This window comes from Numenius arquata, chromosome 9 (assembly GCF_964106895.1).
Source record: "Numenius arquata chromosome 9, bNumArq3.hap1.1, whole genome shotgun sequence".
NCBI lineage: Eukaryota > Metazoa > Chordata > Aves > Charadriiformes > Scolopacidae > Numenius > Numenius arquata.
Genome location: NC_133584.1, coordinates 17,950,348 through 17,975,030, shown reverse-complemented (window position 1 = coordinate 17,975,030; position 24,683 = coordinate 17,950,348). Strand labels below are relative to the sequence as shown.

The window sequence follows — 24,683 nt, the reverse complement described above, 5'->3', positions numbered from 1 at the left end:
CCACCAGTTTTCAGGCTCAAAATTCACTGGAATATTTTGCATTGTAGAACAGTTCTAAAATTACAATACACTAATCACTGGGAATGAGAAATTGGGAGCAAATCAGGCCAACTCCACTCAAGACCCATCAAGCCAGCTTTACCAATCTACTCTAACAGAAAGTGTAAACCACTGCAGTTGTGCCAGTCTAAAGGACAAAGATCAGATCACTGCATTGCCACTGCTACCCAGGAGATTGTAACAACATTTCAGAGACCAAAGAAAATAAGTAAATACATGAAAAATTATTCTAGGATTTGAAAAATATTGTTTCAGAAAGACGGAAAAACAAATCCAAAAAACCAAAACCAACCAAAACCAAACCACAAAATACAAAACACAAAATGTGCCCAATGGTGAGAGAAAGGATCAAGATAGAGGAGACGTCTCTGTTATATATCAGCCCGCCAACAACTCAGAGCATGAAAACTATGACAGGTGACACTTTAGATTAACACTCAATACTGAAACATTTTCCTTGATGGTATGAAGCAGATTTTTGGACTTACTTCTACAGTTTTTGTATCTATAAAATCTTGCTGCTGGATTAAAAGCAATTGATATATTAGAACTGAACTTCTATATTGTATAAAGCTTATGATGAATACCAAAAGTGAGACCAAATACCGCATTCAATACACCTTTTACAGCATCTCATTATCTTTTACTGACTCGGTAAATATTTTTGTTCTAAACAATGCCATTCCACATTTCAAGCAAGGTACAGTTCATCAGGAAATAGTTTTCAGTTAATTTTGACAAATGTGTTACTTTGAGGGTATTTTGATTTTCTTTCTTTTCTAATTATTCATGATTCACATTCAGGTGAGTTTAACTTTGTTTAACTGTAGTTCTACCACTGTAATCATGGGTAGCAAGTCAGGAGTTAGCATTTCTTAAACCAAGCGCATAAGAAATAGATTAATTTAAATTTTAAAGCATAACAAAAAAAACCCCAAATATTTACTGAAGGGTTCAGTTCCTATAGTTTGTTGTTAATAATTAAATTTATTGAAAACCTGGGCCAGAAAGGTTTAGTGAACTGAGCACTGTCTGTCAACTTAACTGAGCTCCAAGACCTGAAGAGCAAGTGAGGGCTGAGATAATCAACCTGAAGATGTTAAAATTTCCAACACCCTCTCTACCTCCCCATCCTCTACCCCAAAAAAATGGAGACTGGCAATTAATTTTAAATATCCTGAGGGCTTCCTTAAGGAGACTTTTCCATCTTTTATAAATCCACAAAATCTCAGTGAACTGTATCAGAAAGAGAGGGAAAAGGATATTAGACAAAGATGAGTAACCCACACAAAGAGTACTACAGGGATCTACTCAGAAAATTAACAAAACTCAGATTACTGTAATTAAGAAAAAGATGGAGAGGCCCCAGCTGCCCCCTGAGTTCCAGAAAAACTAGGATATTCTTGGACACTGTTGGCAGCAGGATTTTAGGAGCATCCTCAAAATATTAGGTCCTGGACAAATGACTTTGAAGGCCATGTTTCCCCTCGTTATGTTCATAAATCTTATGCCAGAACTATGGAATAAGGAGAAAAAAAAAATCATATTACAAAAAAAAAAGGTAAAAAAAAAAGAAATAACCGGCAGATTGAATTTTTAACAGTTTAGTTATAAGTAACTCAGCAATAGACCAGGAAAAAAAGGTCTGGTAGGGCACAGGCAAAGTAAAAACAAGAGCCTTCTGCCCTCTCCATTTTGCTATCCTACGGCTGAGATTGCTTCATGGGCTTTATCAGGACAACCTGCACACCAGTGCTGAAGAAGGAGAGCTTAAAAACAGATACTGTATTGATCCTATATTAGAGGTCCCCCCTGTAGATGAAAAATGCATAACCATTAGAAACTGAAAAGAGCGGAAACCCTAAAATCAAGAATCTAATTCCAGCAACAGTTTGCTGACAAATTAAAAAAGCCTGTAGGGTTATCATAAAATCCTGGATAGATTTAAAAGAATCTGCCATGACTTTTAACTATTACCAGGAGGAGATCAGCCAACGAGTCTGGTGAAATCTCTACACTAACTCTGAAATGGGATTTAAAGGGATCAAGGAGATCTGAGGTCACACAATGACACTAATGCTACTTCACTATAACCTTTGCAATAATCTTTCCTACAAAGAGAAGCTTACTGGCAGATGGCTAATGTTTCAAGTGACAAAGCACTTCAAGAACATATGCAGGTTTAAAATACACTAAAACATGTTGCCCTTGTGCTATCTTTGACTGCACTGTGAAATGTGTTTAGTTGACTCTGGAAGTTTAAGTTTTACATTAGAGTTAAATATCTGAAAATACTCAAAGCAGCAGTAGCTGCACATCTGAATTGAAGACCTATTATTTTGGCATTTCTGAATGTACATTTAAGTCCATACCAATAAAATTTTTGAAAACCAATAATGCACTTAATAAATTTAAAAATAAAATTCAGAGGTGTATGCATTAAAAACAGAATCAAATGCTGGAGAAAATAAAACAAAAATCAGGATTACTTATCCACAGATAAGTATCCCCTGAACTGTTCTTCAGCCAGCTAACACAAACCCAACCCTGCATCTAGGTCATTTTTGGTGTAACAAGGACATGACTGAAATGTAGACTACTGGTGATTTGAAAGACCCGAATGCAAAATTTAGCCAAGAGATAATACAGAAAGTAAAGGGGAAAGGCAATATTAGAAAAGATTTATATTGTTAAAAAACATAATACAATATTAGTGCTTACATGAATTAGACCATTTGGCTAGCTGTCAAGAAGAATAAAAGTATTAAGTTAGATGATATTCTTCATATATTGCTACAGGCCTCCAGGGCAATGATAGAGACTAGATCAGAAAATGCTTTCAGAGATAGAAAAGCTCTGGATAAAAGCCAGATTTCTCATCATGGAGGGATTTTAATTACTTGGCTATTGAAAGCAAAATAGCCACGTGCAAATCAAGGAAGTTAAACATTTCCTGAAGATACTGTACAACTGCTTTTTATACAGTCTGTAGAACAACCAACTTGCCTCAATGTTATGTTAGACCTAATTCCAAGAATTACACAAATGTAAAAAATTAAGCCTGTGAATTGCTAGGGCTAGGGATTAAAAAACCTTTAGATTTGAAATACAGGGATAAATGCTAAAAGAAATACGAGAAATTTATTATTTTCCCTAGAAAATTGTTTTATGAGGAAACAGAAGACACCTGATGGATTTTCACTGGAATTCTGTAAAGAGGAAAAAAAGATACTCATCATAAGAAAACAAGAAATCATTAAAATGTAATTGTAAGATTTTGATTAAAATTCACCCTAGCTAAGTCTTAACAGATAAAGAACCGAGGATAAACCCGTTAAAGCATTGAGGAGAAGTCTATTAAAGATAGGAAGAATTTGGGAAGATTCCAGGTAAAAACATTAGATTAGCAGAAAGTACCAGAAACTAAACAGCCATAAAATTTTTTTAATTAACAACAAAATGTTCTTCAGGTAAATTAAACTCTCTTCTGGCAATATGAAGAATTGTGCATTCGCTAATCACCAGTAACCTTGGGAAAACTTCCATATGCAACAGCTGTGTGACCTAGTTTCCTGGAATAAAGATAATAAATAGGTTTATTGTACATAAACCTAAAGGAGTTAGAATCAAATTTGCAAGATATCACATAGAAATAGGCTTTTATATGAACAATGAAGGCCAGAAAAAGTGACGACCTTGAAAGTTTAACTGTTCTTAATCAGGGCAAATAACTTCTGTTCTCCCAGCCAATTAAAATTCATTGTGACAATGTGCATTTTCTAGCTGCTATTGCAAATCAACACACATGAATCACAACTTAGCATCTTCTATAGCTGTCAAACTTTAGTTTTTAAACCACAGAAACCACAATAAGAGCATTCATAAACTTGCTGTCTTCCAGTATTTCCAGAAATACCTTCAGGTATTTCAGGACACTTTTGCTCAACATGTTGCCTAGCTGTCGTTACCTCACCTAGTCAAATCAAATTGTCAATAGTAAAATAGAATCAGTCCTGAAATGCAAATGTCAAGTAATCTAGATGTTAAACTCCTAATCATAGCATTGTTTTCTCTTTATCTCCTTCTACAGGATGGCTATGGAATCCTTTATTCCTGAGGACTATTTTTCAAAAATCTATTAATCTGAATGAAAAGATTTCTGCCACTTTTGTCAGAGCAGGTGACCTCAACATAGAGAAAATAGCAAAATCCCAAGAATCCAAGCCAGTTTCATATTGTTAGCCAGCTGAATGCTTGCTATTTTTATCAAAGATTAATGTCTTCCTGTAACACTGAATAGGGTTCATCTGTAGACATCATCAGGACATTAAAATTGCATGTCACAGAACTTCGGAAACATCTTGAAACAGAAGTTTATTTTATTGTTATGATACTATTAAAAAAAAATTAGCAAAGGCTCTTCAAACATTTAAAATATGTAAAATACATATATATATACAAATACCAGGTCTTTCATTCTATCAACTTTATAAAATTTGCATGTGTAAGGAACAGATTAGTGAAACTTGCATTTCCGCATCACACAACCAGACTATCTCCATGCACTTTTTTTTTTTTAACTTTTAATGAAGATTTCAATGAATTTAATAGCTATGTAAGCAAGGATAAGTAGTTTCTCCATCTTTAAAAAATTTACTGTAATTACTTTTGCTTATTCCAACCAGCTATTTATATTATCTCTATATTGAATTCCACTTCAGGGTGCTTTTTGAATGTACATAATTTCTCAGTGATTTAGAGAAAATGAAGTATCCGAATTTATAAAATGATGAGCAGTGTCTCAAAGAAAATGAATTGATATTACTGTCAATACAGTACTGTTATACATTACCAAGTGAAACAAAATCAGGGGAGAGTGTGATTCGGATATTTATGGAATCATTCTATATATGGAATATAAATTTCAAGTATCTATGTTCAGGTTGACAGATATTTAATATGTGTAGGTTTTTAGAATGTCTAGAAATATCTTTGCATGATCATTTGAAGGTAATAGTTGCTAATTCTATGATTATTATAATGAAATTTCAAAGAAGATGATCAAAGATCCCTACCCCATTGTAAGTAAGCACATCACAAACATCCTCTTCACAATAACAGAGTCAGAATTTTGAACAAATTCTTCAGTCCTAAGTATTGCTTAAGCTCCTTCATTACAAATTTAAGTATAAAATCCAGTTTTCTGTTTAATACAAGTTGATTCAACAACTTCAGATAGCAGTTTATTTTCTGACACATTTTGGACATTAAAATCTACGGAAAATGATATCTGCAAGCATGAAGAAATTTTATTTATAAAAGGACTCTTAAGACAGCAAAATTGTCTAAAGAATAATCATGAAATGCTCATATCTGATCTAAGCTGTTTTTTCAGCATCTCAGATCTCACCTTCTGTAAGTTATCACATGCTTCTTCATGAACCACAGATCTCATTTCTAAAAAAAATGCACAGTCTCGATATCATTCCTCACTGTTTCCATCTCATTCCTTATTCTGCCATCTTTTTCTTTTCCCTTTGTGATACTTTCCATCTTCTCTTATCTTTTCCCAGCCAACCACATTATACCTCCAGTATTTTAGCCTTATACATATTTAAATTTAAGCTCCTTGGCTACCTTTCCCCCACTGTGCTGAATTAGCACTGCAGAAAGAAAGGCCTCTTCTCAACGAGCAATTACTATTAAGCACAGCAGGAGAATAGAAGCAGAGCAAGAGACCTCACTTAAATTAGAAGCCCATCATGGGTTTTTGGTAGGAGTTTTTTTAATGGCAAATTTGAGGACATGCTAAAAATAGCAAATCTGCAAGTGACTGCATCTGCAATTTTCAATTGACTATCCTTTGTTGTATTTACAAAAATAGCCAAATCTCTTCAAAACCTAAAAAAAAGCTCTCAAAATATGCCTCTATGAGAGGATACCACCTCAAAAGAAGAAAGAAGAATCATGGAAAAGGCAGTTATTAGCAAATTTAAACAACATATTTTGTTTTATAGACAATATATTTTGTTAAATCAACCCTTTCTTTCCCTCCACAAAATATCTGAATTCCTGAACTCATTTGCATTAGTTGATCTTCCAGAACAAGATAGAAATGCAACACCTTATTACCTAAAACACCCATTAGGCTACTCCAGAGCACTAGCACTGACCCTTGCAGACAGACTGCATCACTTCTGCATCAACGCTCTCCCCTCCTTGTGGTGAGGACATGAGTACGAGGCAGAGCCCTGTAACTTCATGGGAAGCGTTCACTCTTTGAAAGAATGGTAATTATTAGGGTGTGAGGGAGCACCTTTGGGCTGCTGTTGAGTTATCACAGGCTCACTCAAGAAAAGAAACCATGCACACAAGATGTCATTTGTTTCTGCAAACCTAAGAATGATTTTGTCATGTCCAAGGGACTGAGAATCAGACATGGTACATACAACTCTATTCTTTCTAGGTGAAATAGCCCTGGACAGTTAACACAGTGATTCCTGAAACTTTCTATCCACTCCAAAGGCTTTTTCTACGTTGGAAATAATATAGGTCAATGAACAAAAACTGATTCTGACAAGAGTTGTAAATGTATTTCAGTACAATTTTTTTCTTATGTTGTCCCAGTGCTTTTTGAAAACATTCATACTATGTGAACACGTTAGACATATAAATTAGCAATCAGAGTAACAGCTCTTCCCCCAGTTCTTTCCTTGCTCTGTAACATGGCTGCTCTTGGCAACACAGAAATGATACTGGGAGACTAGAACTGGTAACTCTGCACAGAAAGTTCCAAAAAGCACGTTTGCCTATCAACAAAGTCGCTGAGCAGTGAGATACTTCTTAAAGTTGCTAAGTAATCTTTTTTCTTTCCTCTGGAAGGGTCAAAAGAGCACATCGTTTCTTTAAGGAAAAACCAGAAACCACAGAAAACCTCAGGACCCCAAGCAGAAAAGGAGCACAGGCTCGTAACACATAATAAGAACAGAAGTGCCAACAAGCAAAAATACCAGAACAGTAAGAAAGTGGTACCAACGTGCCCTGAAGGAAACAGAGCAAACATAGAGCCTAAGCACTAAAATAGTAGAATGACAGTGCCAAAATAAACCTACTTAAAGCAGAGCACACAACAGCAACAATTGGAAACTTCTCTAACACAAATATGGATCAATGGCAAAGAAAGGAACAGAAGACAAATACCCAAGAAACAAAGCAGGCAACAAGACTGCAGGACCAAGTGGCACAACACAGAGATAGCCAAACGCAAGTAAAACAGAGAAGAGAGAAGAGCAAGTGACTTGGTTCTTCTGCAGCAGAAAAGCTGCTATAAGTAAGAATGCTACACATCAAACAGTGGCACATCAAATAACCTCTCCATCACCCTCTTTGGGGAAAACAGCTCTGGAGGGAGAAGAAGGGAAGATTTTCCTCTCCGGTGCTCCAGATCTCCCACACGGCACAGGGGGATGGCACGGGGCCCTTGGCACAGCCAGCTGGAGCTCTTGCGAGAGCAGCATCGCTGCCTGTGGCTGTGCCAGGGCCCTGGGGTCAGGCGGAGCTGGCAGCCTGCCCCACTCCATTCACAGGCTAATTGCTGCTGGCATGAGCTCCTCGCGCAGGAGAACAGCCACAACCCAGCACAGCAACCAAGACATAAATGCCTTGTCAGCAGGGCACTGAAGAGCTATGCTACAAGCAGCGTATCCCAGCTGCAGCACCACAGCACACCCGCAGCCGGGGATGGACGATGTGGCTGTCCAGGGACCTCAGCCCACCTGTAACCCTGTCCCATGGCCAGCATCTCAAATGGCGGTAGGAGAGCAGTTGAGAGATGGTCAGCACATTGATTAATAGGTCATCAGGAGCAAGCAATTAAGGTATGTCACACACAAATATGGCAGTTCTAAAGCATCCAAAAATCCCAGTAGCTATTTTTTCAAGCACTTATTATTATAGAGATCATTTTCTCCAAAGCATCCTTAAAGACACTTGAACAGATTTCCTAAGAAAAATGCAAGTACATTATTGACCAAACCTAACATCTAATAATTTTATCTCTGAATTTTGCTACTATTTATAAGGCAAATAATTTTCAACATTCTTCCAAATGCAAGATCTGTACTGCTGTCAAAATGTCAGGGTCTGTATTTCAACACAGCTGTTAAGTGGGTCACTCATTAAAGCATAACACTCTAGAAAAGCAAGGAAACAATTTAAAGAAATCACAAATAATTTTCATTATAAAGCAAGTGTATATTACCAGAACATTTATCAAAGACTTGTACCCTTACAGCAAGCATAAGGTCCTGACAGAATAAAAGCAACATCCACAGCTAAAGTAAGAACAGAAATATAATTAGTTCAAGGTTCTAATCTTTAGTATAAATAACTAAGAGAAGGTTTCATAGTTGAGAGCTTTCACTCCTGATAATTTTTTAATGAGCAATTTAGGCATCTGCCGTTCCTGTCAGTTATGAAAGCATGCACTTTAGCATCGTAGTGTCCTTATTTCACATAGTTACATTTACAGTGTGTACCAATGACAATCACTGAAAGGCTTTCATGTAGAGAAAGAAATAAGTCCAAATAGAAAGGAAAATTAATTAAAACTTGCGGGGACTGAAATCATTCCTTTAGTTTTGAATTATTGCTCTTAAGCACATTTTAGCCAACTGACCCATATGCAGAAATCTGCAAATACTACAAGGGAGCACCTTTTCTCACACATTTACTGGACAACACAAAAAACAGACCACACCATAATTCTCCTCAGATTCACCTTTCTCACAGTGCTGGAGCCTGATTTCCACTGAAGAAGTGTCAGAGAATGAGAGAACATTTCTGTGCCACATATATACTGACACACTAAGCTCCTACCATACTTTATACGCTATTGCTGATTATACAAAAATTTCTCATCTGGGGTGGGAGAAGAGGGTTCTGCTTACAATTATGGTCGAAGGCACAATTTTTTAAATATTTAAATATATATATAAATATAACTGCAGGTTTAGACTAAGTACACCCCACAAAACACCATTTTTTATGAGGTACTAGATCGGTCTTTGCTGTTTACCTTCTGGGCACTGACAACTGAATCCATTGACATTGGATGAGCAGGTACCTCCATTTTGGCATGGCTGCTGGATGCAATGATCAATCTCTGACTGGCACAGCTCTCCAGTGTAACCTACAAAACAGCACACAACATTCAGAAAATATAGTGAAAATGACGTTTTATCACTAAATGTTTTACTAGGTCATTCAAGCCATTAGTTTCCTTGAATAAAATAAACCAAAGTAAGAAATAGAATCCAGGACAGCCTTCTAGTTTCTTACAAAATGCAATTTTTTTTAATTAGAACTTACATTTCACTAGAGAAATATAAATAAGTAGTAGAAATCTAGAGATTATATCAATCGTATTTTACCAGCAGCAATATTCTGACAATACTGGTATAATGGAGGTTAATGCTGGGTCCTCATATAAACAAAATAGAAGTCATTTTTGAATGGTTTTCAGATGCATCTTGAATCTCAAGTCAATAACTTTTAGCAAGACTTTGAACAAGACTTGACATTATGAATTATTTGTGCATATGCTGAATGACTGTCATTTGCTCCTGCTTCTGGGATTCAAAAAGTGTTTGTTTTAAGTGGGAGCTGTGAAGAACTGCTCAGCACAGTTGCAAACTCTTCCAAATAAGCTCCTATAAGTTCACAAGCTACAGATTGTGTGTACTGTACTATTTGACCATAAGTTTGCTTTGTTCCATATGTCTGATGTCTATAACACATGCCCCAAAAATGAACAAACTTACAAAATACAATCTAAATTATTAAACACTCCAAACTTAAATCCCTTAACAAATACCACACATTCCCCTTTCTAATTTTCACTTACCTCCAAGAAGCTATCTTAGATGCATGACTGAAGAAGCAGCTATACACTACACAGAGGCATTTTATTTTTTAAATGGAACCCTACATAAAATTGTAAATATCTTCCAGAACAAGCACATTTAACCCAATGGCTGGTGTTAAAGACCAGTAAGCTATGACTAGGTGACACTGTTTATACAGTGTGAACAGATATCTAAGACAAAGACCCCAAGGTGAGATACAGGACGTGCTTGGACTAGGATTTTGCTTATGCAGGGGAGAAAAAGGAAAAAGAAAAAAATATTCTTATTTTGATTAAATAATACTTTTTAATGAAATCAAAGTTAAGATTTAGAAGTCTTTGGGGCAAGCTAATACTTATACCCATTCAAATCTATTGACATAGCATAAAATAGCTCTCAACATAGATTGTTATATTTGGAGTTGCTAGAGCACTACTATAGAAAAGGATGTATGAGACTTTCCTATCCGCGTACCTTAGTGCTTTTATATGCTACATTATGATACCATTTTCTGCAAAGCAAAACCTTGGAAAAGAAACTTCGTTGTATGTTGTATCTGGATTATGCTCATAGATAACCTAAACTGGAGAAAAATAATGAGGTTGAAAACCAGAACTGTGCTCGTGAGGTAACTCCTCTGGACTGGATTGAGGCACTTGGAGGGATATCAGTCTCATTCTGGATAACTAGTGATTTTCTGTAATTCTAATTGGTCTCAAATTAACATAAAATTCGCCAAAACACCAATGAAGCATTATAGAAGACTACATCAACTGATTTCTTTCATATACAGGCTTCATATTTTTTCAAGTTCTCATATTCACCTCATTTTTATGAATCATAACACAGTATTGAATATGCTTAGCTCATTTAAACATTTTGCCATCTTCAAGCTGTTACCAAGTTTGTGAAAGCTAAAAATTACCCTGGAATTCAACATTTATCCAAAAGAACGTTGGCATGGAAAGGCAGAAATCATTGTGTTGCTCCAAAGCTTGCTACAAGAATCTGAATTCCTGCAATTGTCATTATAGCTTGTGGAAAACTCATCAGAGATAATATTTTATGTCAGCTTTATGAAAATAAATGTCCCTTATTATTATTATCTATAGGGCATCTTTTGTCCCATGATTTGGGAATTCATAGCAAATATGCCACAAGTCCTACAAATTAAGAGGTGCTAAGCAATCACCACAGGGCAGGGGGAGAGCAGTTTTCTGGTGAGATAGACTTTAAGAGTCATTACACCTGTTCATTTCATACTGATACTTATCTTCATAACACTTCCTTCTATCAAGATTTGGGAAACATAATCCTATTCACATAGATATGTTTCTGAAGCTTACATATGGAGACATTTATGATAACTAAACTCTTATTTACTGTTTTCTTTAATATTTTTCCATATGCAAGGAATATTTTTTAGAAATTAGTAATTATATGAAAACAGTTAGTTTTCTTGACTATTTTTGATGTGTGGGCACAAATTTTGGGGAAAAACATTATGGGTAGGAACACAAGCCACCGAAGTTAACAATGATTAAGCCATCTGAATAACATTAGACATTTGCTATTAAAAAACTTAAGAAAAAATATTTTGAAAAACTTAAAAGCTAAACTTAAACGTAATGTGTGGAGGCCATGGAGCACAACCTTGCAAGTTCTAGAATGTAATAAATGAAGTTAACAGTATTTGGCTTACTGCGGATTTGCAGAGGGACTTGATTACACTGTCACTCAGAAGGGAAGCCTTCACATACAGAAACCAAAGAATTTCATTCCATCTATTCTAAGCTTTGTTTTATACCATGAGAAGTACAAAGAAATATTTAGAATTTTGACTTTTTTTTTTCCCAATAGGAGCTAAGGATTGTTCTAGAAACATGGAGGAGAAACAATTATGAAAAGAACAAGGCACAAATTATATTTTAGAAAAATATTTTTTAAATGGAAAGGCTAAATTCCAAAGTTAAAAGACAGTAAAGACATCAATAGAAACATATTGTATTTCCAAAATATATAAAAGAAATTTTCTTCAAGAAATTATCATAATTGTAGTCATTGATTCCTGGAAACTCATGGTATCAATTTTTCTACAATTCTGTTAACACTTTGTGAAACAAGCAATTGAAACACCTGTCCCTGATAGTGACTATGTTTCTAACTCATAGGGAGGTTTTAAAAATATGGTGAGGCCAAATTTTAGAAAAATACATAAGCAATTGATGCAGATATCTAGGATCATAATAAAAAAAACAAAATCAAAACAAAAAAACCCCCACCAAAACCAACGACCAAACCTAGGATTTTATATCATGACACGAATAAAATAATATTTGCTTTACCAGGGTACTGTAATTTGTAACTTGCCAAGAGAAGCAGGAATCGTCACAGACTTGATCTGAGTGTAACACCAGCAGTGATACCTTTGGAGTCTTGTACATAAGTGGGAACTATATTTATGTTACTCTGCAAAACTTAGCTGTACAACTTGAAAATATTAAGTTTTCTTAGTGGAAACACACTTAGGCTTTACAATAAGCACATCAGAATTATCATAGATATTCACCCTAAAGCTTTTTTTACACAACTAAAATGAAGAATTTTGAAGTATTTGAATATATATTTTTAATAAAATTATATTCCAATAAAATTTTTTATGTCATAAATTTGGGCAGGTATTTTTAGAATAATTCTTGTATTTCTTCTGAGGCATAGAATTTGAAAAAAGAAATTTAGTCTAATAGTGCTTGTTGTAGGAAAATTTCCAAGAATAGCTATCTCAATAAAAGCAAACAATACAAACACAACAAACAAAAATACTTTTTCTTTTCTAATTGGAAACTCCTTGTCAAAATCCAAAAGAATTCTGAATCAATCATATTCAACATGACAGTGATGGTAGGAATTGTTCAAACATTTGAAGTTTGTTCCACTCTGGTCTTTCTCTTCTCATATTTGAATCATTATTCAACTGTATTTACATATCTTGTTAAAGTGACAGTTGATCCTTTGGCAAATTTATGAAACAGAATAGAGTACACCCGCAAATAACTTCACAACTTATTTTCAGGGCAGTATAAATCCAGATCATTATGTAAAAATACAAATATAAATCCCTTTCTTGCTGCACATTTGCTATAGTGACTTTAAGCAAAGAGAGAAAAAGTGGTAGTCCTAGAGGCAGAGAAAGTATAATTAAAAGGAAACGTCTTGGCCTTCAGAGAGAATGAAGGGCCTTAATAATTTGCCATTCCTGATTTTCTGAACTGTAAAGATTATAAAACAGTTCAGAGATAGTACATGGCAGCCCCATTAAAGCATCACTTGCATCCACCTGCTTCTGGCTCAGTCATTTTTTAGTCCGATACTTACACATCATCTAGTGCAACTAGAGGTTTCTCTAGCCTGTGCTGACATGCATTAGGGTAAAGAATAAGAATATTCCCATCTTTAAGGGAATATCAGAAACACACTACATGATCCTGCTTTGGATCAGGATAAAGGAAGTACTACTACATTTACCTTTTATATATATTTAATGCATACAAATACCCACCCAGCATTAAAGCCAGTCAATCAATAACCATTTAGACACAACCACTAGAAACCTGAAAAAATCATTCATTTCTCCATCTGCTTTTGATGATATAGCTTGTATATTCTGCAGATCTTAGGACCTATTCTGGAAGCATCTTTGGGTTTTGGTGGGGTTTGTTTGGATTTTTTTTCCTCTTTTTGTTCTTGTTCAGATAAGTCCCCTTTCTCTCTAATATCAACTGACTGGTATCACAAAGATGAAAGTGTAGAGTTAAATATTTGTAGGAAGCAAAATAAACTAATAAACTATCTGCTACTGATCCTAAACTTAGCCAACTTTTATTTTTAAATAATTTTAGAAAATATATATTGAAGTAACTGTTCTATTACAATAATTGAGTTTGGTTTTGAAACATAAAGTTCAGATAGCGAAGTTTTCTATAATAGCCATTTAGTAAGGCTTTTTCCTGTCAGAATGTATCTTTAATTTACCCTCCAGCATATGATCATCGTATTTAGTTTAGTTTTCATTTCAATTAAGATCTAGATTCATTTGATCAAATTTTTAAAGCAAGTGTTCTTAACTTCAGAGAACTCAGACGCTTGTTCATTAATCAAACCTACAAATTGCTCAGTTTAGTTTATGAATTTTTTTAAGTTTTCAAAATTTACACTAATTTTGAGGAACAATCCAACAACTGCATATTGTGGAGACAATTTTCTTCCATTTGATTGGTGCAACTGAAGAAAAGAGTTTACCAGTTACAATGAAAACATGTTTATTGAAAGGTTAGTTATAATGTATATGCAAAATCTATATAGAAAAGAAAAAAACAAAAACAGCAGGTTAAGAAAAAGCTGATGTAAACTAGATTTTGGTCATCTCTTTTTATTTGGTGAAGTTGTATTAGTTATGAATCGTTCACTCATTAGCTTATGGCTCAGATGTGTGCTTTCAACAGCGTTGTTAACAGATGAAGAATCTTCCACAGCCTTTTAAAAACTACCCTACTGTAGTTGTATTTTCTTCTTTCCTAGTACCCTGAATTTGCACAGTTCACTGCTCGGCAAAAGATATGCACCGAATGTTAAAACAAAAATGCATTATTCAAAGTGTAATACAAAACCTACCAGCTGGGCAGCTGCAGGTGAAATTGTTCCCATCGTGTTTCTGTGCTACATCGGTGCAGGTTGCGTTGTTCTGACAGGGCTGGCTCTGACAAGCATCAAATTCTTCACACAGGGAACCCTGGTACTCATTCTCGCAGTCACAGAAAAATGTTGCCTAAAAACGAACAGGTTATGTACTTCACAATAAATTTTCAAAGACTATGCTTTCATTGAATACTCTACTGAACAAAGATGGTTTTGTTGTTTTCCTGTTCATGACAACAGTAGCTGCCATAAATACATCAACTGCATAAAGTTACTCTTTGAAATACTAAACCTGCACCCATTCTTCAGCTAGAATTTTTAATGCTGTCAGGGAATTTCATCAGACAAGGAGGCTGGGATCAGACCCATGATGTCTAAATCACTATAAATTTTTTCTTTCATTCCAGAAATTATATTTATAGACTGGAATAATTGTGAAAATAAATAACGTGCAGATTTACTGCAATCAAATCCTACTACAAAGATGCACCCTTTATGTGAAGGGCAGGACTGGGGTCCCAGAGGCTCACTTCAGTGGTACTTCAGTAGTGACATACCTCTTCAATTCTGTTAAAATGGGTCTTCTTCTGAATGTATTTGTTACTTTCTCCAAACCTTGCTGCTTAATAAAAGATCAAGAACACTAGATCTGTTAAAGACTTTAAATACCTATAGTAGGCATGACATGCCACGTTTTTGTTAGTAATAAAATACTTAAGATTAGATATTTAAAAAAACTAGGTGTCTTAAGATTGCCAAGGAAGTCTCAAAGAATGGAAGCAAGGAAAGCTTTCTCATCTGTAGTTTACATTTAGGTTAAATATCTTACTTTCTTTGTTCATTAAACACTAGATGGCAACATCACTCACTCTCAAACATTACAAATCCAGATCATTAGGGCTGGAACGCAGCTGTCCCATGCACAAACATTGTAATGCAAAGTACAGGATGTGCATGGAACTAGAAACAAAGAGATGGGGTTAGTATTTTGTCTTCTATTTTTTACTCGTGTTTGCTTCATATGAATAAACAGCTGTGAACTAGGTAGGAATGAAAATAATCATCTTCACACAAATAAAAAACTTCACTCAGTAAAACCCAGATTTCATTCTTCCTTAAAAAAATATTACATTGGTAGAGTTTAAACAAGGATTAATACCACACATCTTCAAAACTCAAAATGATGGGTATGTTATTTATCTGGAGTGCCAGAAATCCCTGCTAGGTGTATAGTTTACACATGTTTTGATATTTGCTCAAGCCTCTTCACAAAAGAGCTGAATATCTCACACATTACCAATGCTAGGTTTCCAAGCAAGGCTGTGGCTCAACAGAAAGGAAAGACAGGTGAGCAAAACCAGTCAAAAATCATTATAACCACATAGCACAGTAACTTATTTTGAAGGTAATTCATATGAGCTACGTAGGAAAGTGGCTATCGGAGTGAAACGTATAATCACTTTTATTTAAGAACCAATTAACTAAATGCACAGTAAGTGTTTCCACATTTCCATATAGTATTTGTTGAAAACACACCAGCACGGGGGTCACTTTAGTCCCTAAAGACAACAGAGATCAGTGGTGCAAAGTTAGTGTTGTCCTCAACATCTCATATCATCTGAGTGATGCAGCACCATTGTGCATATATCGGATCAGGACCCAGCTAAAGAGTACACATAAACCTGTTGCCTGCAGCATCCTTCATAGCTGTTCTAACTCTTACTGATACTAAATTATGTTATTGACTTAAAGTGTTTGTTGTCATTCCTGGAATGGAGTGTTGAGTTTAGACTTAATACAAAATCAAGGTTGCTGCCTGTCTCAATAACTCACCTATTCTGGATGAACAAAATGAGATACCACACAACGAAAAAATGGCATTTTTTCTTCTAATGGACAAGAATAGAGCACAGGGAAAGGCACTGTACCTAGATTCCGTACCCTGTTTGAAGAGATCAGAATCTTGATCTCATTTAAATGTTTCTGGTCCTTGCGTATGCACTGAAAATGAGAACCGGCTTATCTACGTCTGTCTGACACTAAAAACGTCCCTAAGCAAGAAAGCCAAGAAGTTTAACATCCCACCAAAGTTAACTCTGTCAGAACAGAGAGGTACCATGTTTGTTAGGTAGGCTCAGGTTTGTGGCTCTTTTATGCTAGATCTGAGAGTAAGATGCAAAGTGCATCACTACCGGAATCATTCATCAGAGAGGAAGGGAATGTCTGTAGTGTCCACACAGACACAAACAGCATGGCCCTACCTGCCCTAAAATCTAATTTCAAAGCAATGGAAACTGATTATTATAAGTATTAATATATTTAAACAATGCAACAATCAGTCATTGCTTCAACAATATTAATGAAATAGGAAGTTAAGAAAAGCTCAGAAAATATTGATATGTCTCTCAGAGTATGATATAGGGATCAATTTACTATAAAGTGTAGCTAAAAAAATGGGTTTTGAAAGCAGAAAAGAAAAGCATTGTAACACTTCAAAGTGAAATGTCTAATGACAGATAACAGTTCTGAGATGCAGACAAGCTATTCTGTAGAGAACCGTAGGTGTCATCACTTTTATTAGGCATGTCATCTTCACTTTTCCCAAATGATACTATTTTTTTTTCTAAGTAGATGACATGTACTAGCATATTTGAGGAAAACCAAGTCAAGAAGAAACTACACACTGGCATAATGCTAGTATTAAAGTCACGATCTAAGAATTCCAAAACCACCTACTATCAATAGACAGTTCATCTGTGTATCTTACTTGATTGTGGGAGTGGAAATGTCTCAGATATCAATTTGCATGGCAATAAAATTATTTAAAATAATTTGCTGTTACCCAATCCAATTGTCTGAAAGTATCATATTATAAATATAGTTGGAATATAGTACTTTTTTTCCTATTTTAAGGAAGCAGAGTAATCACATGCTCTTCAGATTCTAAATTTCAGATGACAGATACCATAAAAGCTCACATTTTTTATTTTTTTTTAAACTATAGTAAAGAAGCCGTTAAGATGAACAGAACAAAATTAATGTCTATGCTTGCTGAGAAAGACTTTCAGTATTTATTACAACTGACAGTGAGTTGCTATAATATCTGAGTAAAACATTGCTGCATGATAATTACATAGTTTGTATTTAGGAGTATATTGTACTTAGAAAACTAAGTCCATATGCAGAAGAGTATGCCTTTAGGTATAAATGAGGCTTTTTTATAATTAACCTTTCTACAAGTATAATCAAGTGAGTCCAGCCCAAAGCTTCTAGCCCATATAGAAGACATGGAAATCATCACTATTCAGTTCACTACATTATTTCTCAGTGCAGGCAGAGGCCAATAATTTTGGTGTGCATCTCAAAGATTCTAATTCTAGCAATAAAATTTCATATTTACACAGTCAGCTCTTCCATATTTTGCATGGGCGAGCTGAAGTTACAGAATAGAGCAATCTGAAAGAAATCATTTTATCCCCATATGTAAGCAAAATTGAGGCTCTCAAACCCAATGGATGGCCAAAGTTCACTTTAAAGTCCCACACTGAATCAGAAATTCAAATTTCTACACTCTCTCTCTCTCTGGGTTAATACCAAGATTTTTCCTCTTCCATTCACAGCTAACTGGTTTGATGACAACTCATTCTGATGTAAAGCTGAGTATATATATGTGAAAGTATTTATATTGTGATGGTGTAAAGACCAGCATTACCCTTCTGACACATTCCCACTTCCCTTGTAGAAGAACGGCAGGGATGGCAGCAAAGCATGGGTACCAAGCTCATACAAAGGAAGGAAAAGGCATCACTTCAACTCAGCATCACCTCACTTCACAGAACTTTGTTCAAAGTGGTTCATCTTAACGTTCCTTTCAAAAGCAACAATAAACGAAAAAGAAACTCTGCCATTAAAAGCTTTCCATTTCATAACCATTTCATTTCCACACTCTATAAAAAGCATCTAGCTGAGTAGAACCTAAGTTGTGTATCAGTAAGGAACGAGTGAAAACTTGCCAAGACTTCCAGGTTAGACCAGAATTCATTTGTTTATAGTTTTATGCACTCCATAGATAACAGTATGCCACTGCACTTACACCACTGCAGATTGTTAATTACATTCAACTTTCCCATTAAGCAGATGTGTTACTACATTCTTTTACATTAAAATAAACCTGGAATAAAACTATGAAGTACATAAAAACACAAAGACAATCATTAATCTTCTTGGCACTGGAAGCAATGACTATAGCCAGCAGAGCTCTTTGCATAAAAGGCCTAATACCATGAATAAGCTTTCTTCTAAGAAGTTGCTTTGCATCCTGCAAGACTAGATTGTGCAAACCAGAATGAATTCTAGATAAAAACAAACAGCAAATCACAAAGGGCATGTTGTAAAGCTAAAAAAAAATTAAAGTTCCAGTTCTGCAAAAAGAAGTGCAGAAGATGTGTCTTGTGGGAAACTGACACAATGGTTGGTACACGTCAAGCACGTAATTTTGGCAGTTGTTTGCTCCATCATTAGGGAAATCACCAAGACATTCTAGAGCATATCTCATCTAAAATGAGTTAAATAACGGCAAAAACACCCTGCTTAATGAAATACGCACCTTCTATTTTTAGCTGCGTCGTTTATGCTGGGCTTGAATCAGTTCTACTGTGTAACTAATAAGCTAAAGAGTAGGGAGAGCTGACAGATTTTAAAAACAGACAACGTGACATATTTATGAACAATCCTAAATCTTTCTATTAATTTTTTGGGGAAAGCAACACACTACATGTGCATGAGGAGAGGTCATTTATCACTAACAGTTCTAGTTTTAACATATAAAACTTTCGATGTCAAGATTAAAGATGGGGATGTACAGGTACTGATTTATATTTTCTGAGGGAAAATATAGGTCCTCTATCTTGCCATGAAGCCAATTTGTCTTTCTTTTTAAAGATAATTTTATTTTACTTGCCATGTCTCAAAGATTTACAAAACATGGATAAATATTAAAGGCCATATATGCATTTTCCTTAATACAGAAAAGCATTGATGCTTCTGCATAATTACAGGAAATAATTTATTTTTATTTTGTGACATATGACATGCAATAAGAGAAAGAAATTAGAGTCATAAAAATAGACAAATGAAAAAATAGAAAATAAGATTGTTTATCAAAGGGTTTAACTCTCAACTTGACAAAAAATGGAAAAAGACAACATTTTGATATGCTGTTATATATAGTAAATATGAATATAGTTCAATAAATCAAAGATTCAAGATCCTGACTTTATAAAATAAATATGTTAAATATAGTAAAGCGGAAAAACTAAACTGGACTATGCAATAGGACACTGTAACTGAATGAATAATTTATTTGGAAATCAGCCAGCTGCTGAGTAGAGTAGCACTTAGTTCTAAATGCATCTCGCAATAACCGTGTTCACACATTACCTCAAGAATTATAAAATTCCATATTTGAGAAATAAAGTAGATGCTTAATTCTTCCAGATGTTTGCACTGCCATGCATATATAGATTACTGTAGCAATTTAATTATTGTTGTTTAAATTCAAAACGTCGTTTATCTATCAAACATGGTTATTGGGAGTATAGATCAGAAAATGGCAGCAGATGAACTAACAGTGAATTCCCTAAATATGCCAAATTTTCTATGCTCACAGCACGCTCACAGCTGTTAATATTTACTCAACAGTTACTATTGCTTTTATATCCCAAATGAGTATTAATAAAACCAAAGATTAACTGTGTATATTTGTGCTGTAAATTACTTTTAATCCATGAAATTAAATAAACACGTATAGAAGGTACCAGAGAATACAGGATCTCATTCACAGAAGGCCAGTCTGGTTTTGTAAAAGCCGTACACAGACTGCAAATTTGACACATTTAGTTCTAATTTTCTGATGTTACTAGATTGCAAAAATAATTCACAGTGGCCAGTGGAATTGTGTCACTGTTGTAATCTCTCAGCGTAGTATCATGTAAAGGAGAAAGACATACAGGAAAATTTCCAAACATTACCAAATAACTCCGTTCTGTTTCTTCTCATAATTACGCTCAGACAATTCCATTGCACTGATTAGTGATTTCTAAGCGAACAACTATTGAGACATGGAGAGACAAGTACTAGATTAAATCAGACCTAAAACCAAAAGAAGTTTGAAGACTTCACGAACTGGAACACACCGGTCTGGAGACTGGGGATCCCAAGTGCCCACCACGTGCTCCTCATCTCACAAAAAAATATTTTTGTATAGTGACAGTAAGATGCACTACGCATTACCTAATACCTAATTTGAATAATTATTTTTATTGCCCGGGCAGAGTATCTTTGTACCTCATATCAGTCATTTTCTTACTTTTAAGTGCTTGATTTTTAGGAATAGCAAATAAATACATTGTTATTATTTAGTAATATCTGTGAGCTTTTGAAGCCTATTACAAAGCAGCAAGGTATGGACACAGAGGACCAAGTACAATTTACCCAGCACTTACATTATCATGGAATTTTCACACTACAGGAAGGTCTTAATAAATTCACCTTACCTCATCTGGTTTGGTGATACATTTTCCTTTCCCCGAACACTGGAAGTTATCTGAATGGCTTCCCACAGGCATGCAGGTACTGATTTTCACTACCACAGTCAAGCGTAGAGCCACAATGCATTTAGTGACGGAATCATTCAAAAAACCTTGAAAAAACCAAGATATTATTCTTACTATATGAGAAACTACACTAATACATGTTAATACTCTACTGCTAGATAAATAAATAAAACTGATTTGAAATAAACTGTCAACTAAGAACATCACTGGTCATATTTCATACACACCTAAATTTAATGCATGTAAACACAAATTAGTTTGGAAACTAACACGCACCATATTGATTAACAAAAGGAAGGAAGGCTGGTGAAACAGATCTACCTCCAGACTTCTAATCTGCTACCATATTTTAGGTCTCTAAAAATCAAAAGCTTTTCCCTGCTATCTTCTTGATAAGTTAAAAACATATTTTCTGAAGTTTTTTAATGACAAGGAATATTAAAATCAAATTCAGTGGAGAAAAATTGTAAGTTAATTTCTAAAAGTTACTTCAGAGGTAAAAAGCACAGAGATCATAAACTGCATCACACTGATAACAGACGGACAATCCCTTTGGCTGCATTTTTTATGAAGTTTGAAAGAACAGACATAAACAGCTTGACAGAATTTTTTTGTATATTTTCAATACAAGTATTATTGAATGTCTGATCTGATGACTCTGTAAGGTGATATACGAGGTACAGATGAACACAACATGAAAATGTGAACATTTGACAAGGAAGAAAAATTTGTGAAATTCTGGCTAGCACCTGTAATTGCATGGAATTTAAAAAATGGTTGGAAGCTATTAAAGCACACTGGAGCACAACACCCCTATCACCCATATTTCTAACATATATACCTGGAAAATAAAATAAAGGATGGCAGGAAAGATTAAATGAGGCACATACATAGGCCATGACATACACAATTAAGTCAGAGTTCATGTCAAAATACATATAGCCTGCACCTATACTTCACTTGTGCTTGAACTGCATTGTTCCACCACAGTGATTACACTCCTGGGTTCCAGCTCTTCAGTGTGTGGCATCAGTCAGCTGTTTTGTTCTGGAAGCTTGTAGCAGAATAAATGTGCAATGACATAAGCGTGGGTTTGGTATAGGGTATATACTGCATGCAGAATATATGCATAAAAAACCCCAAAAATCCTTCCATAAATAGTCAAACTTAAATTTGACTTCACTATCCTTAATGTAGGTAGATTTCTAAGGGTGTAAGACTGTTTGTAGTATCAGTATGGAAAGCTACAGACACAGAACCATTGCAGGATTATACTTTTCTTTAGAAATTAGTAGAGACATAATTCAAGTCAAAATTTATGCTTTTTTTTTTAATCTAAATATCCTTAATTTTAAAAAGAATGACAGTAAATTTATGCAGGAAGCGTATGACATAAAATGTTTTTTTTCTAATATTTTCGACTTTAAATTCTAGAATCCATTCACAGCCTAAATCTCAAAGGAACTCCAAAGATTCTATGACACCATCTAGCTTCTTGCATTATAGACTTGCATTATATAGGGAGATAGCATAATATTTAGTCAAGCAGAAAAAAAATAGTACAAAATATTTATAATGAACAGTAATATGCCAAAGTTTCTTGAAACATTCTGAACTTGAGGTGAATTCTCTTTCCAGAACAGCTGCTAAACATTACTTACATTCTGCATATGAAAAGTGTCAAGCATGACTAATTCTGCAAATTCCATAGAAAATCATATGGAAGATTTCCATTCTTTGCTCTTAATTTTTAGATTTCACTTTTTAAAATGCTGCATCCTTTGAAAAATTAGTTGTCTATGCTAGAAACAATGATCCCTAAACTATATCTTCAAAGCAGGAAAATCTCATGTCCGATACAGATGTCATCAGCTTGAGTTTAGCATCTACAAGTTAGCCGAATATTCTAAAAGATCAGACCTAAGAAAAAAACATATTGGGTATGGTTCCAAATGTCTAGTGGTCTGTTTTGGCTACTGAAGATTATTGTAATCCTCTGACCTCTTCATATTAATAAAGACTCCGTTTTTACCCATCTGTTCAAAGATGCAGCCAGAATTATTTCCTTTAACAATTGAATGCTATTGTCACTGGCAGTCATGCAATTATATGTGAATGCTTGGAAGAATGTGGTATTTAGAATATGTCTTTGGGTTCACATTTGCTTGTCTGAAGCAGATTGTTACATATTCTTCAGGACAGGTCCCTAAAGGAATATCAAATCAACCTTCTTTGTACTTTGAGTCTTGTTACTATTTTGGTAGCAAAAGCCCTTAGGCAAACCACTAGGAAAAAAAAAATCATTATTCTCACTGGAATGACACATATTTTCCTGTAATTTCTAATTATCTCACCTAATTTCCAAAGACTAGAAAAATAAAAACACAGGTATTTATTTTCATGCTATATAAGTTGCATACAACTTTCTGAGATCTCTATGTTTTAAGGCTAAAGGAAACCTGTCTGATCATCTAAATATGACTCCCTGCTTAACTCGGGTCATAACACTTCAATTAATTTCTTCTCCAATTCCCATAACAGCAATGGAACTAGAATGAGTTTTAAGTTCTATTTTTAACTTCTAGGTAGGAGAATAATTTCAGAAGCATGTTTACATCCCTTCATCTAAGGTCTGGAGAAAAACATTACAGCTGTTTAAAGCAAAAGGTAATTGTGTTCTTGTTGGTTTTCTAAAGCTAGTTAAAACACAGTGACATCAGAACATCTTAAGTTGAAGAATCCAGGGTTGAACTATTTACATTAATATTATGGAAACAATTTTAAAACATAACAAATCATAATATGATGTGAGTAGTCATTTAGATTGCAGAGGAGATATTTTCAAGCTTTGTGCATACTCGGTAGTCTGAGAAATGCCTGCATGATTTCATTGGCAGTATGCATGGTAAAATACGCTACAGCTCATTCCACCCTGGTAGCTTCACCAACCTAGGTGAGCCTTTATGCCTAGGAGTGCAAAGTATGTATGCTCCTATTTCTCTCACATCAAGAAAGTTAAGAATGAAATATAAAGAATAAAGTCAAAATAAAAGATGACAGGTGTCATCATTGTGTCCAGGTGCTTTCAAGCAAGATCATATCATGCCATTTAGACTACCACTACTCATATGTTGATTGTAGATTTTCCAGACTACACAAACCAAATTTGCTTCCCTTGCAAGCCCCATTTCTGAACAATACCTTCCTTAGTGGAAGTGCCACTTCCAATAGTGGACTGCCAAAATAAGGAAGACTGAAGCTAATAAGCCACCAACTCAGAACATTATCTTATTGCATATCACACTAACAGCAGGCATAAGACTCAACTACAAATCATAACTAACTGTTAGTGTGCACTCAGTGCTATTACACACACCAACACTCGCCTACTGCAATTGCCTCCAATGTA

At 34.9% G+C, this 24,683-nt stretch overlaps 1 protein-coding gene across 1 annotated transcript in view; it reads right to left on the bottom strand.

Moving 5' to 3' along the window:
* DNER (delta/notch like EGF repeat containing) overlaps positions 1–24,683 on the bottom strand; it is a 127,058-nt gene that overhangs the window by 29,370 nt on the left and 73,005 nt on the right. The window contains exons 5-7 of the mRNA XM_074153686.1: positions 21,215–21,360; positions 14,637–14,790; positions 9,137–9,250 (exon numbers count right to left, since the gene is read on the bottom strand). Of these exons, the coding sequence (XP_074009787.1) occupies positions 9,137–9,250; positions 14,637–14,790; positions 21,215–21,360 (414 nt within the window). The remainder of the gene's footprint in view (positions 1–9,136; positions 9,251–14,636; positions 14,791–21,214; positions 21,361–24,683) is intronic.